This window comes from Myotis yumanensis, unplaced genomic scaffold (genome assembly GCF_028538775.1).
Source record: "Myotis yumanensis isolate MYYU_CA2020_CCGP unplaced genomic scaffold, mMyoYum1.0.hap1 SCAF_16, whole genome shotgun sequence".
In the NCBI taxonomy this organism is placed as follows: Eukaryota; Metazoa; Chordata; class Mammalia; order Chiroptera; family Vespertilionidae; genus Myotis; species Myotis yumanensis.
The window spans coordinates 49,547,162-49,561,230 of record NW_027223767.1 but is presented as its reverse complement, the minus strand read 5'-3'; the positions used below and the strand labels follow the sequence as shown (position 1 = coordinate 49,561,230).

At 60.9% G+C, this 14,069-nt stretch overlaps 1 protein-coding gene across 4 annotated transcripts; it reads right to left on the bottom strand.

Moving 5' to 3' along the window:
• Positions 1-48: 48 nt before the first annotated feature.
• GPRC5C (G protein-coupled receptor class C group 5 member C) lies at positions 49-12,913 on the bottom strand. 4 transcript variants are annotated; one of them, XM_070393557.1, is made up of 5 exons: positions 12,608-12,913; positions 5,846-6,928; positions 3,903-3,997; positions 1,834-1,983; positions 49-166 (listed from the first exon to the last, which is right to left on the bottom strand). In XM_070393557.1, exons 2-5 carry the CDS (start codon positions 6,894-6,896, stop codon positions 134-136), a joined length of 1,329 nt encoding a protein of 442 aa, XP_070249658.1. In that variant the 5' UTR covers positions 6,897-6,928; positions 12,608-12,913; the 3' UTR covers positions 49-133. The 4 variants fall into 4 exon arrangements, with proteins under 4 accessions (XP_070249658.1, XP_070249656.1, XP_070249659.1 ...); XM_070393555.1 differs by lacking the exon at positions 12,608-12,913 and adding an exon at positions 12,222-12,574; XM_070393558.1 differs by lacking the exon at positions 49-166 and having other exon boundaries at positions 1,383-1,983; positions 12,608-12,909.
• Between the last annotated feature and the right edge of the window lie 1,156 nt (positions 12,914-14,069).

The window sequence follows — 14,069 nt, the reverse complement described above, 5'->3', positions numbered from 1 at the left end:
CCAGATCGGAAGCCTCCGGGCCCTCCCAACTCCAGTGACCAAGGTGGGAAAGGTGCAGGGCCCTGCCAGCCAGGACAGAGGACAGAGGACTGAGGACATGAGGACGGCGTGCAGTCCAGGCCACAGGGCGTCTCTACCATCTCGTTTTACTTTGCGGGGACTGAGCCTAAAGTAACCAGAAAGAACAACAGTCAAAGGGGACCCCACTGCTCGGGGCACAAGTGCTGGTTTTTACTAAAAAAAAAAAAGCATTGGGCATCCCCGAGGAGAGGGGGAGGGGGAGGGGCAGGGGGCTGGTGCAGTCTGACATAGGAGAGGCTCGGGCGAAGGTCCATTCCTCTCTTCCGGCCACCTTTCTCTCCCTCCCAACAGGACATTTCTTTCCTACAACCGGTGTCAGAAAATAGCTTCTGGCTCGTCGGGGAGAGACATTCCCAGGCCTGGGAGGGGCGGGCTGGGCAGTCCCCTCGCGAGGCCATGACCCGTGTCCGAGGGTCAGGACACTGCTGCTTGTCTGCGCCCCGGGCCCTGGGCCAGCTGGCTGTCCCGGGGCCCTGGAAGTAGGGGTCTGGAGAAAGCCTGCCTGGTCCTGGGGCGGCCGTGTCCTGGGGAGGCTGTGCAGGCTCCCTGGGGTCAGTTTGCTGACCTCAAGTAGCGGGCAGGAGAGCTAACCCCCAACTTTCTTCTAAGGCCCCATCGAACCCTAAAGAGGGAACAGTTCTGGGATTTGGACTCTGGAAAGGAGAATGGCCTGCCCACCTTTGGGGGCAGCCACGGGGGTGCCAGGGAGCTGGTGCGGAGGGCTTCACCGTAGGGGCCTGAGCAAACTGGCGCTTGAACAATTCCTGCCCAGGAGTGAACCCAACTAGAGCGTGGCCCCACCCTTCCCACCGTGTGAACCCACCTGGGCAAGTGGCCTAAGAGCACGGAGCAGAGTGAGGCTCCACCTGTGCCCTAAAGATCTGGACCCCCGTCCCCACTGAGGGGCTGAGGGTAGCCGTCTTCCCTGGCACGCCCTCCCTTACCAGCACCCTCTGCAGGGTGCCTGGTGGTGGGCCCACCTCCCGGCTCGGTCCCCACGTACAGCCAGTGGAGGGGGACCTGGAGGAAAGCGATACGATTCCAGACGAGCTCAGATGATGGACGAGCCCCCAGACAGGAGCTGGCCCGGTTCACTGTGAGCCCACACGGCAGGGACACAGGCTCAGCGGACGGATCCTTCCCTGCGTGCAGGTGTCAGCTACCCCATCGCACAGACAAGGGCAGCTGTCACGTGAGCTGGGTTTGGAGGGAGGAGGCGGAGGGAGCCACCCGTGGGCCCAGGAGGAGCGGTTCGTCGGAAACCCAGAGCCGGGTCAGAAACGACATTCCCAGAGGAAGCGTTAACAAAGCAGAAAGAACATGTTTATTAGGCACCTTGTTCCTCACGGAGGAGCAAGGCCCGGGGCAGAGCCTGTGAAATCTCTCGAGGCTGCAGGAATCTCTCCAAAGACTCAGAGAACGCAGGTGCTGCGAGGCCACCCCCCAAGAACACTATTTGGCTGGAGCGTGACCCCTGGAGGGGACCCTGGCATGAAGCCGGCGGTGGCTCCTCGACTCCACAAACTCTGAGGAGTGGGCAGGGGCACCTGGGACACCACGAAACCCTGGCCACCAGGCAGGGCCTCACGGCTGAGGCACAAGCTGCCCTGAGCCATCGCGGGGCACGGGGAGCAGGAGGGCCCGGGGCCCCTGGGCTGTCCCTGGCCCAGGCCAGGTCCCCAGGGCCCTCCCCGCATCGGCCCGCCGCCTCCTGGCGCCGAATCAGTCCCACACGTAGGGGTTTCTAAAGACCTGAGAGTTCTTGTCATCTTTCGGGGCCGTGGCTGCCTGGTGGCTCTGCGCTGCGTACATGTCTTCAGCCCGCAGGGTGGAGTTGGCACTGCCCATCACCTGGCTGTTGGCGGTGGCCCGTGGGAGGATGACGTCGTAGGGTCCCTCGGCCTGGAAGGAAGAGCAGGCAAGTCTCAGCCAGGCTCCGCCAGCGCAAATGCACAAACACGCGGCTTCCTGCAGGCGGGGCCTGCCGGCTCCCTTCCCCACCCCCAGCCAGGCCCCAGCGGCCAACCTCTGACCTCCAGCCCCTTATCTCACCCAGCAGAGGGCCCGGCCTCTGGGCCTGGGAAGGAGGCCCCCACGGTGGTCCCGGGGCTCCGCTCGGCTGCCCCTTCAGGAGGACCCTCTTCCCAAGGCCCCTCCTGTTCCTCAGACCTTGACCCAGTGGAGGGTGAACACGCCGGGCGGCTGTCACCTGTCTGGAGCTCCCAGCCTCCCGTCCTCCAAGACGCTTACCCGAGTCCCCCCATTGGCCCTCCAACCCCCAACAGCATTATAGCTGCTGGTGTGCCAGGCCCTGGCCGTGCCCACATATTTCTCCTCTAGAAGTCTGGCTGGCCTGCCTGATTGGAGGCTTAAATCCCAAATGCTTTGGGGTGTGAGTATTTTAAGTCTTGGAGACCTCAGACCCAAATTGGCTGCCTGGAACCTGGTTCGAGCTGCAGCGGTCCTGTCCTTGTGTGGGTGAGACACGGCTGAGGGTGCAGAGGGTCCTGGGCGCCCCAGCTCCCAGCGGCTCCAGGGCCCCAAGCTGCCCACCTGGTGGTCTCCAGCTCCCCATCCCCTAGTACAGTGGTCGGCAAACTGCGGCTCGCCAGCCACATGCGGCTCTTTGGCCCCTTGAGTGTGGGCACGAAGTTTCAATCGCACTGTATGTGCGCGCCCGCACGTGGTATTTTGTGGAAGAGCCACGCTCAAGGGGCCGCAGTTTGCCGACCACTGCCCTGGGAGCTCCGGAAACATCCCCGTGGGCGTTCTCAGACCCGGGTGAGCGTCAGAATCACCTGGGCTGTTTAAACCTCACCCACACCTGGGGGTGGGTGCGTGGCTGGCAAATGTTTAACAGTGGGGGTTGGGCGGGAAGGGAGGAAGCCCTGATGAGTAGGGTTTGCAGATTTCTACAGGTGGCTACTCCCATCATGCATCAGGGCGATGTCACTGACGAGATGCTAACCACTGAACTCACCACAGCACTGGCCCCACCCAATTGCATTTTTAGTAAGATCCCAGGTGCTGGCGATGCCACAGGCCTGCGGACACTGTGAGCACCACTATGTCAGTCCAGATTCCACCCACCTCGCAAGGAGGGTGGCAAGCGAGGGCACCCTGGGGCCCAGCAGACTCTGCTCTTGTTTGGAAACTCCTTTGCCCATCACGGCTCCCGGCGGCCGCAGGGTCAGGCGTAGGGAGACCGAAGGGCTGGGTTGGGAGTTTCGGAGCTGGCTTCACCCAGGCTCCCAGCGGGAGGGGTGAGAACGCCACCCTGCTGACCTCCCTCCTTCCTGTTCCCAGCCTCCTGCCAGGGCGGGTCGCCGACCTCTCCCGCGCGCTGCCAGCCGGGAGCAGGAACATATATGGAGCGAGTGAATCTGTTCCCACCCCCTCCCAGGGCTCAGGGAGCATCTGGTTTCCCAGACCCAGGGGAGGTGTGAGGCTGAGAGCAGCTGCCTGCGACGGGGGAAGGGCCTCCCCGGAGACAGCTGTGGTCGGAGTGTAAACACTACCCAGGCTTGGTCCCCTGTCCCTCTGGAGTCACCAAGCATGACCCCCACTGGCCGAGGCCCTCCTCTGTTCAGTGCGTGACACCCCGACACCACGGGCCGGGCAGGTGCCATCACAATAAAACTGAAGGCAGTGGATGCACTGACTCCAGTAAAAGGCACCAGGAGCCAGGGCTCCGGGTTCCCCGAGGCTGAGGCACCGAGAGAGACACCTGCTTCTCCCCACCCTCTGCACCTCTGCCCGCCCACAGAGGCTGGGCTCCGTGGCTTTCCGCAGGGTCCTGGGGACTCGGGGACCCCACTTACCGGGCCTTTGTGCATCAGGGCCATCTCGGTGGGCTGGTACACACTGGTCAGCAGCTGCCCGTTGTACCCACTATACGGTGACACTGGTCTCTTGCCTGCAAGGAAACAGGAGAGGTTTGAAGGCTGGGCTCTCAGCTCCCTTTCCCAACCGAGGGCAAGGCTCCCGGGGGCGGGGAGAGGGGCTAGACTTCCGGGGGTAACATCTAACCCAGGAGGGAGCCTGGCCGGGGGCGGCCAGCTTGGGGGTGAGGCTGTGGGTGTGGGGGCCCCTCCGGAACCCAACACCCCTTGTTCGGATGCATGGGAGCCATGAGGCTGCTTGCCTTCCCCTCGGCCTTTCCTGCAGTGTGGGGACCCCCCCCCCGCTTCCTGGTCAGTTCAGAAAACAGCTCCTGTCAGCAACCTTCACATCCACATCGCCATCTGCCTCCAGGGCCAGAGGCCACCAGGGCACACAGGCCTTCGAACGCCTTCCGAGATGGCCAGCCTCCAGCTCGGGCCTCCGCCGTAGCCGGCCAGCTGCCAGGCACTGCGGTAAATACAGCAGAGACCCCACAGCCCCAGACTCCAGAGCTGGGAACCGACTCCCCGTGACCCACAGCCCAGAGCCCCCCAGGGGGACTGCACGCACATCCTGTCCCTCGGCCCCTGGGCCCGGCTCCAGGACTATTTTCAGCGGCAGGAACACTTCCCCAAGCCTCCCGCGGGGAGCTGGCTTCCCGACCTGTTCCACCCGCTGGGCGCCTTCAGGTGTTTCAGGAAACCTGCTGACCAGCCCGGGCCCAAGACGGGCTGGGCCTGGAGGCCGGCACCTCGGAGGGCTGTCTGTCTGCTGCAGGCCGATGGCCCCGCAGCTCCAAGGGACCACAGCCACATGGCGGTTCTAAGTGCCGGGCTCACGCGATGATTGATTTTTCCATTTGGAGAAAAAAATAAATAACTAAAGGGAAAGAAACCCTCACAGCCCCAGCTGTTTGCCCTGAGAGGACAAAGGCTGGGAGCGTTTGGCCCTGACAAACACACGGGCTGAGAAAGCGCGCGAGGTGCACGCATAGGACACACTGAGAAAGGCACAGCGCCTGGCTCACGGTAGGTGCTCCATAAAGGCTCCTGGTCCTCCCCGTGTACAAACGCCAGCGAGGACTCCTTGTGGGAGCGGGGAGCTCCCCTGGCCAAGTTTCCCGGAGAAGGGCCATCCCACTCCTGCTTCCCAAGCTGCTCCCGGGGCGGGGACGCACAGGTTTCAAAGCTTCACTCCCCTGCCCGCCTCTTCCACCGCCCGGCACCCGGCACCCGGACCACCCAGAGCTGGGCTCTGCCAGGAAAGCCTGTCCCATTAACAGAGCCTGGGCAGGAGCTCGCGGAGCAGCCGCGGGACAGCGGGGGCTGCTTTAGACTGGATGGGGCATGAGCGCTTTTATCAAAAAGGGAAAAATCAACTGACAAGACTTTTAAAGGAAACCAGGATGACTAGGGGGCGGTACGTAGTAGGAAAACAAGTTCCGGAGGGATAATAATGATAAGAATAAAATAACAGTAACACGCCCAGCTGATGGCCCATGCTCCCAGCGCGCCTTCTGAGCATTAATGAGTCCTCATCAGAATCCTCTGGAGCAGGATCTGCTATCATCCCCATTTTACAGACGAGGAAACTGAGGCACGTGCAGCCAATCAACAGTCAGCTCTGGGGATGCACAGGAAGGAACTGGGGAAACAGTTGGGAGAAATTTTGTTTCTCTGTAATGTTTGAGATTTTTACGGTGAAAATATATTAGTGAGTTACATTGACTATAGTAAAAAAAATTTTTTTTTAAGAAATGGAACAAAGGGAGTTTAAGGCAGAACACCACGGGTAAACCTCAGGGACCTGGCTCCAGACCAGCCCCCTGTCCTGCAGTGAACGACGTGGAGGAAAAAGGACCGGGAGGGGCCCCAGGACCTACCCGAGCCTGGCTCGTCCATGGAAAACGCCTTGTTCTCCACAAACATGCTCTGGCCCTTCTGCTCTTTCAGGATGGTCTCGTAGCCCACGCCCCGGGTGGGGTACAGGTCCCCCTGGTAGCTCTGCTCTGGGCCGGCCTTGGTCACCTGGGACACCTCAGGGATGACATAGAAGAGGACAAAGGCCCAGGCGTTGGCGGCCAGGGCGATGGCCAGCGTGGGGTCGTCCCAGGCAGGCCTGTTGCGCTGCCGGTTGCCGTAGGTGTACATGATGATCCACACCACCCAGATGGCGATGGAGGTGGCCGTGGTGAGCAGCACGAAGAACCCGTGCTTCCGCCAGCGCTTGAAGCGGCCGCACAGGGCGGGCCAGGCCCCCGTGAAGGCGCCCAGCAGCAGCAGCATGACGTAGATGAGCGCCATGACGAAGTCCATGTTGGCGATGTCGCAGGGGGAGGCCGCGGCCCCACCCGCGCTGCCGTTGCCCAGGGCGCCGTCCTCGCCCACGGCCCGGACCAGCGTAATGATCAGCCACTCGGTGTTGATGATCACCTCCACCAGGGTCAGCAGCAGAGCCACGGCGAAGAGCACCCAGCCCCGCGGCCCGTGGTTCTTTCGGGCCAGGAAGTTGAGGGCAAAGACGTGGGCCACCAGGCAGGAGAAGCAGATGGCAAACAGGACCCCGAAGAGGAAGCGCCGGGAGGCGCAGGTGGAGAAGTCGGGCTTCACCACGCAGGCGAACACGAGGCAGAAGAGGCCCAGGGTCCCCAGCAGGAAGAACACCTGGGTCCCCAACAGGCTGCGCTTCTTGGTGTCCTGCACGAAGGGCAGGCTGGCCACAAGGACGATGGTGAGGACAAAGGTGGTGACCACGCCCGCCCCGGCCACGGCCTCCAAGACGATGCCCCAGGCCCCGGAGCGGTCACAGAGGTTATAGTAGAGGGGGTTGAGGTCCGGGCTGCAGCCGGGCGGGGCCCGGTTCTGGGCCTGCGCCCCAGGGAACGGGAAGAGCAGCAGTCCCAGGCATGTCAGCAAGGCTCTGTGGGCGGCCATCCTGGCTCCCAGGCCAGGCTCCCGCGGGGTCCCTAAAGACGGAGGGAGAAAAGGCACAATCAGTCCTCCCCAAAGTCAGGCGCTGACATGGGTGCCGCTTCCCGGAGCCTGAACCAAGGCGGGCAGTGCACGCTGACCAGGAGACTGTCCCCCTGGGCTTCAGAATCCTTCTTAACACAGAACTCCTGGAAGGCCTGCCAACCGACCAGAGAGGCAAATGAGATGAAGCCCATTTGTCATTCCTATTCAGGGAAGAGGAAGGAATTGTCATTGCATTTTCAGGTCCCACCCCCATAATGTGGATCTAAATATTCCCTGAGTTCTTACAGCCCTGGGGGGGGGGGGGGGGGAGGCGGGGTTTATGAGCAAGTCAAAACCAAGCATGCCACCCATTCAGCACTTCCTCTCTTGCCCTGGGACTCCCAGCGTTCCGTAGGCCGGATACCATGGCCCTGAACGCTGTCTATGGGATGCCGGAGTCCATGGTGAATCAGCCTAAGTTCACTGAGTCCATCATTCATTCATTCAACAAGTATTTCACAAGCCCCTGTGACAGGCATAACGTGCAGCCAGAAAAAGGGAAGAGAATAAAAAAAAAATGAAGGGAGTTGAAAGTTGTACTTATCAGCACTTCCCCTGACCCCTCCCTCCCACTTCCCTTTTCTGCCCTTCACTCTCCCACTTTTAGTGCCAAAGCCGCTCTTCAGAATCCAAAGTTCTCGGTGTAGCTCAAATGCATAAGCGTCAGGATTAAGTAATTTCCCAGCGAGGGAGTTAATGACTTAATGCAAAACTTCTCCTACAAGGCACTCACATTTTAAAAGCAAGAACCAGGCAAGGGCAATGCAAAACCCAAAGGAATGAATCTATAATGGAAAACTCTAAAACACTGCCGCTGGAAGCAAGAAAAATGTCTTTTATTCACACCAGGAAGCGAACTTATTACTCTAGCCACTCATTCGGCCATTCCGACTGCAGCTTTACCAAAGGAAGCCAAGCGCTGCTCTCAATGGCAAGTGGATGTTCCCTGTATGAGGTGGAAGTACAGAAAGTGGAGGTTAAGAGAAATACAAGACCAAATCAATGAGTTTCTCAACCAAAGGCTTTACATGTACTTGGGGAACAGAAATGTGAATGCTCTAAAACGTTAAGTTATAAATTCTGAAATTCTATGAAACGCAGGCGCTCCACATTTAAAGGTATTCTATGCTCAAATACTAGCGATAATAACCCTGCCTCTTCCTCGCACCCCTTGGGCCCAGGAACTGGCCACAAAGACAGCAACCCAACTTTCCTGGCTGACAGTGACCACTAGTGGCTGGCAGGGGAATGGCATGATCCAACTCTAGCCTCCCCACCACTTCTCTTCCCATTTAGGGGGTGGGAGAGGGAGAGGGAGAGGGGGAGGGGGAAAGGAAGGGGAGCGGGAGGGGGAGGGAGGAGGTTTAGTCCCTTATGTTTTCACCATTCCTGGTTCCTTAATTTCTAAAAGGAAACAAAAGATCCTAAATCTCAGTTAATATAAATTGTCTCTCCACAATTAAGTAGGACACTGCTACTGTCAGGAAAAAGAAAATTCATAAATTAAGTGAAACTGACATAATCAAGATCCCCCATTTTCAACAACCATTAGGATATCCCACGTGCCCCTTAAAGATATTTTAGGCATCTCCACCTTCTCAGCTACCTCCTCATCGTTCAATTAAACTTGCTTTTCCCATTAACTCTTTTTTAATTAAATTCTTTTTCAATTACAGTTGACATACAACATTATGTTAGTTCCAGGTGTACAACATAGCAATTAGACATTTTAAACACCTTAACAAGTGACCACCCATCCACTCATAATAAATTAACATTCTATGTGGACTTTTCTATCGGTTTTTTTTCCCCCTAAATAACTGGCACTTCTCCTGGCTTCCAATGTAAAAGCTGGTTTCCCCTACGTCGTGACTTAAATAATCTTTTGCCGAGTCTGTGTGTAATTGTAGATCAAGAAAGCACACGCTGTATTTACAGGTGTGGGAACGAGAAGGGAGTCGGGAAGGGCTGATGGGTAAGAAGAAACGCTGAACCGCTCCAGGAGGGACCTTACGGTCTCTTACTTCACTACAGGATCCTAAGCACTCGGCCCATCTTGGGCATCTCTGGCTCACAGCAAGGCAGCCAGCACTTGGGGTGAAGTTGGGAGATGAGGAACCGCACCCTGAGAATGGCCACCCAGACTCAGTCTCCGGGCATCTGCACATCTTCAAGGGCTTCTCATTCATCCCACCCGCCTCTTCCCGGGTTGCGGGCTCGATCCCCAGTAGGGGGCGTGCTGGAGGCAGCCGATCAATGATTCTCTCTCATCATTGATGTTTCTCTCTCCCTCTCTCTCTCCCTCTTCCTTCCTCTCTGAAATCAATAAAGAAATACATTAAAAAAAACTAACAGGAGAGATAAGATAGACCTACAAGAAAATTACACAGTGAAGAATAAGGTAAGTGCCACACAGCGGACATGACCTCTGGGGGAGAGAAAGCAGGACAGAAACACAGAGAAGGAAGCGCCTCCAGCCCGGGGGGTCAGAAAAGGCAGAACGGGCACCTTCCATCAAGCTCCCCACGCGTGAGCTGAGTTGCTAGCGGAAGTCAGAGGAGAAATGCCGCAGGGAAGGGGTTTGGAGCATTATTCTAACGGCAGGGGGAGCCACGGAAGGCTGTTCTGTTGTCTGATGGCGGCATAACCAGGGTGTGCTTTAAGATTTGAGTCTGGCACACGGCACAGACTAGCGATTTGCTGAGGACACATTCATCGGTTGAAAGATCCAGACCCAAGGGAAGCCGGAATGGGCCGATCCGAGAGATCCTTTCCAAAATAAGATCCACGGCCTGAGTGGACGTGAGAGGAAGGATGCTAAGCCGATGCCACCAGTTCAAGTCTGACAACAGCCACGTCTTTACGAAAACACCACACCACGCCTCACTTAGCCCTGCGACCCTTATAGGCCACTCCTTCTCGATCCATCCTGCTCTTAGATCCATACTGCCTGTACCCCGGGGCCAGGGCCATCCCCTGCAAGTCTCCTCTCGGTGGCCCCAACATGGGGATTTCCAGGGAAGGAAACAGGAACGTGCCCCTCCTCCCCATCCAGGTAACATGAGGCCTTGAAACTTGCCATCCCCAGAGGCAACACATCTTCCCGCCCTGATAGGTCTCCTGTCTCCCACTCCCTGGCAAAAGCAAGGGCAAGTGGGGAGACAAGATACACGGACTCGGTGGGGAAATTGGGCCGGGTGGACCCGGCTCTTGTCCACTGCCCAGGACAGCGACCCCTGGAGTCTGACCTCCAGGAGTGCAGACTGAGCCAGTCAGCAGGTGCCACCTTTAAGATGGTGAAGCGGGAATGGACTTCAATGAAACAGACCCGGCTCTGCCTGGGGACTCTCCCTCCCATGGGTCCCTAGAGCTTGCTTTGTGAGGCTGAGCCTTCTGAGACCTGAGTGTTAGAATCGTGTGTGCACATGTCTCCCCTACTAGGCTCCGAGGTCTGAGGGTCGCCAGCAAGACACACTGAACGCCTTGCCTTGGACACGGCGGGCACTTGAAAATCACTCACTGGACGGACTCTGCCCACTTCCCTGCCTCCTTCCTTTCGGGGTCACACCTTCTGCTTCACGGTTCTCGGTGGGACCCAGGAGGGGACTCACCCTCTGCCTCCCGAGTTTCCCCCACCTCTCGGCTGCAACCTGGCCCCAGCCTCCAATAGATTCTTTTCTGGACCAAAGGGCCCCCTTGCGTCATGCACTCCCTGCCATCAGCCATACAAGTGCCTTTAATCACCTCTGAAACCAGCCTCTCCCCAGGCTCAGCCACTCCGCCCAACCCAGTTCCAGAATCCCCTTCTGCCCGAGTTGCCTCTTGGGGGAGCAGAGAGGCCTCGGAGGGCCAGTGGGTTCAGGGCCCAGCCAGCCCCGACTGGCTTCGCCCAGCAAGGATGCGACGCCTTCCCACTTTTCCAGCAGCGGACTTCCTCCCTTCGCCCTCAATTCACATAAAGTCCTGAGAGCCACCCCCAAAAGAGCACCCCATGCTTCACATCCCGCGCCCATGGGTCTCCCAGGCTCAGGAGTAACAGAGATACAGACCGCGGCCAGGTTACCTCCCACGAGGGCGGTGACCCTTAGAGCGCCCTCCCGGAGGCACCAGGCTCCCCCAGGAGTGACCCTGAGCATCTTCCTTCCTCCCGGGCCTGCTGCCACTCAGCAGCTATCAGGAGGGACGGATGGACCCACTGACAGCCCTCCCGCCTCCTCCCCTTCTCCCACCCCTCCTCCCCTTCTCCCACCCCTCCTCCTTCCTCTCGGGTGCCTGGAAGGAGCTACCTCAGTGTCCAGGTGTGTGAGTGTGTTGGGGGGAGGGAGGATTTTGGGGGGTTTCCTGGAACCCCAGCCTAGACCTCCACACGGGTGCGCATTTGGGCCAAAATTCCAGAGAGTTCTGAGACCTCGAAGTCCCCCATCCAAAGGTCTGCTCTGGAGCCGTCACTCTGGAATGTGCCCCACCCCCAATAGTACTCCTGCTTCCCCACCCCCCTACCCCTCCACCCCCCACCTCCCAGCCACACATTAAGGCTCAAGGGGGTGGGGGATGGCCTCCAGGAGCAAACACCCTGCTTTAGGGTCAACACTGTGGAATTCTCGAGCGACGGTGTTTTCCTGGGTGTAAAACTGCCGGCCTGGGGCTGGAGGGGCGCTACTCCACCTCCGAGGCTGAAAGGGCCCTGGAAAAGCCATCGAGGTGGGGGGAGGGAAGGGATCTAGAAGCCACGCTGCCAGAAGTCGAGGCTCTGGGATCGTGTGAAATCCCAAACTTCCGCGCAGCAAGACTGAGTGCTCCCCTCTTCACTCTCCCCGCCCCCCGCCATGGGGCCCGCAGCGACGCTCCCCTGAACCCCGGAGCAGAGGAGCCGGGCAGCCGGGCTCTCCCCATTTTCTCTGGCCTCCGAAACCTGCCCTCCCGTGCGCCGTAGCGAGCAGCGGAAAGGACACCCGCCCACAAATCGCTGTGGACTGTAGCCCCGCGGAGGGAGTGGGGCTGGAGGGGGGCACACCTTGGAGATCCTAACTGTGGAGCTCTCCCCGCCGCCTCCCGCTCGGAGCCGCCGGCCGGGTTCCCCCGCCCCCAGTCCCTAGCAGGTTTGGAAAGTTTCTGCGACCCAGCGGGGTTGGAGCGGCGTCCTCCGCCCCCGGGTTCTCTGCCCCCGTCCACTCCCAGCCGGCCCAACCCGACTCTTCCGGGCGGCCGAGGGGAGGGGAGGGCAGAGGAGGCAGCAGCCCTTACCTGGGACGCGCCGCCGGGCCGGCTCCGGCGCGGGGTTTGGGGCCAACTCCAGCCCCAGGCGAGGCGCGGGCGGAGGTGGGAGGGACGCGGTGCAGGGCGCGGGGCCAGGCCCAGCCCTGGCGGAGGGTGCCTGGGCCGGGGCGGGAGCTCGGGGCTCGGAAGCCTGCCTCTCCCCGGACTCGGGCTGTGCTGGCCAAGCTCGGGCGCTCGCTCTCACGCTGGCCTCTCCCGGGGCTCGGCTCCTTTCTCTCGGCGAGGGTGGGCCGGCGCCGGCACTACCGTGACATCACCCCCATCCAGGCGCTTATCGGGCGAGCGCGGCCCCAGGTATGTGCAATCGGTTTACACTGTAACAAAGCCCGCCCAGCCCTCCCCCAGCGACTCACCTCCAGCTCCGGCGAGTCGCACTTCCCGGCCCGGGCGGGAGGCCGGAGTTTCTGGCGGAGCCGGCCAGTGGGTTGTTGCTGTTGACCGCCACGCCCCCCGCACGCGGGCGCGCGCACACTCGCGCGCACTGTTTCTGGACTCGGCGCTTTCTCTCCAGAAAGCGATCTGGGGTGCAGCCCGGCGCACCTCGCGAGCGGGCTCTCCCTCCCCGCGGTACCAGCGCGCGTTCCCAGGCACGTCCTGGGGCCACCCCGGGGCGTCTCTCCGTGGTGGACACCTAGTCTTTGTCACCTTCGCCCTGGGTCTCCCGTGAGACCCTCGCCAGACACAGCTCGCCGCTCCGGGCCGGAGCGAGCCGCACGCTCAGACACAAAGTCCGCCTTTGTCACGCCTTCTGCGCCCCCTCCCCTCCCCGAGCTTGCACACGTGGACGCACCGCACCGAGCGTCCGCCTCCTGCGTGCGCGGCTCTTCCCCGACACCTGGGCCACCGAGTGTGCGTGGGAACACCACTGTGCGCGCCCCTCAGGCAGTGGGCCGAGCTCCGAACCGCTCGGGACCGTGAGCAAACTTCGCCCCAAACCCGAACTAACCCGCGCCTGGGTTTCCAGGGACCCGCCCAGACTCGGGCCAACTCTGAGCGCGCGCTCCTCTCCCCGCGCCCCCGTTCCCTGTGCCGACTTGTCCTAATGAGCCTTCTGCTTCGGCTCCCCTGGGTGCCGCGTTCAACCTGGCCCGGGAGGACTCGGCGCTGCGGGGCGTCGGCCCTCACTCCCCGTCCTGCCCTTCCCATCGCCCGGGGACTTTTCCACGAGTTCGGGTACCCTCGGCCCTCTCCACGCCCCACCTCCACGCCCTGCTCCGGGGTAGGATCAGCGGGCGGCCACCCTTTCCCCTCCAGGAACCCGCAGAAAGGGAGCCGCAGAATTGAGGAAGCGAATCCGAGCTGGGGCCTCCCCGGCCCAGTAAACAAGAGGAGATTTTCCGGCCGCCTGCCTTCCCCCGAGGCTGCGGGCTCCCGCGAGGTGGGCTGAGCGGTCCCGGGCGCCCAGCGGGGCCTAGTTAGCGCGCGCGGGAGGCCCGGCGGGGCCGCGGGCACCGGGAAGGGAGAGGTGGTTGGGCCTGGCCGGGGGCCCCGGGGACACGGAGGGAGGGCAGGGCACTGGGTCTCCCGGGTGCTGGGTCTCGTGATGCTAGTTGCCTGGGGGATCGCCCGAGGCGCGCGGTCGGAGCCTGCCGGTGGCGGGGCGTGTTTGCTCTGCCTGGAGCGCCCGGGGAGGGGGGCAGAGGGTGGAGGAAGGGCGGGGGGGCGCGGGGGGAGAGCGCAGCGGGGAGGAGGGGTGGCAGCTGGTCTCGGGCTAGGGGGTGGCCAGGTGGGGGAGGGGAACCTCTCCGGCTGTTTGTTTGCGAGCCTCAATCTATGACAACCAGGAGTCTAACTCCGTGAATCACCCGAGCTGCC

Bases quoted from the DNA above. Each gene is read 5' to 3' on its own strand.
- GPRC5C (XM_070393557.1), bottom strand. From the start codon at position 6,896: ATGGCCGCCCACAGAGCCTTGCTGACATGCCTGGGACTGCTGCTCTTC. The intron at 1,984-3,902 runs GTAAGTGGGGTC...TCTTCCTTCCAG, and splicing joins CCCTGATGCACAAAGGCCCG to GCCGAGGGACCCTACGACGT. The intron at 167-1,833 runs GTCTTTAGAAAC...TGGTTACTTTAG, and splicing joins AAGATGACAAGAACTCTCAG to GCTCAGTCCCCGCAAAGTAA.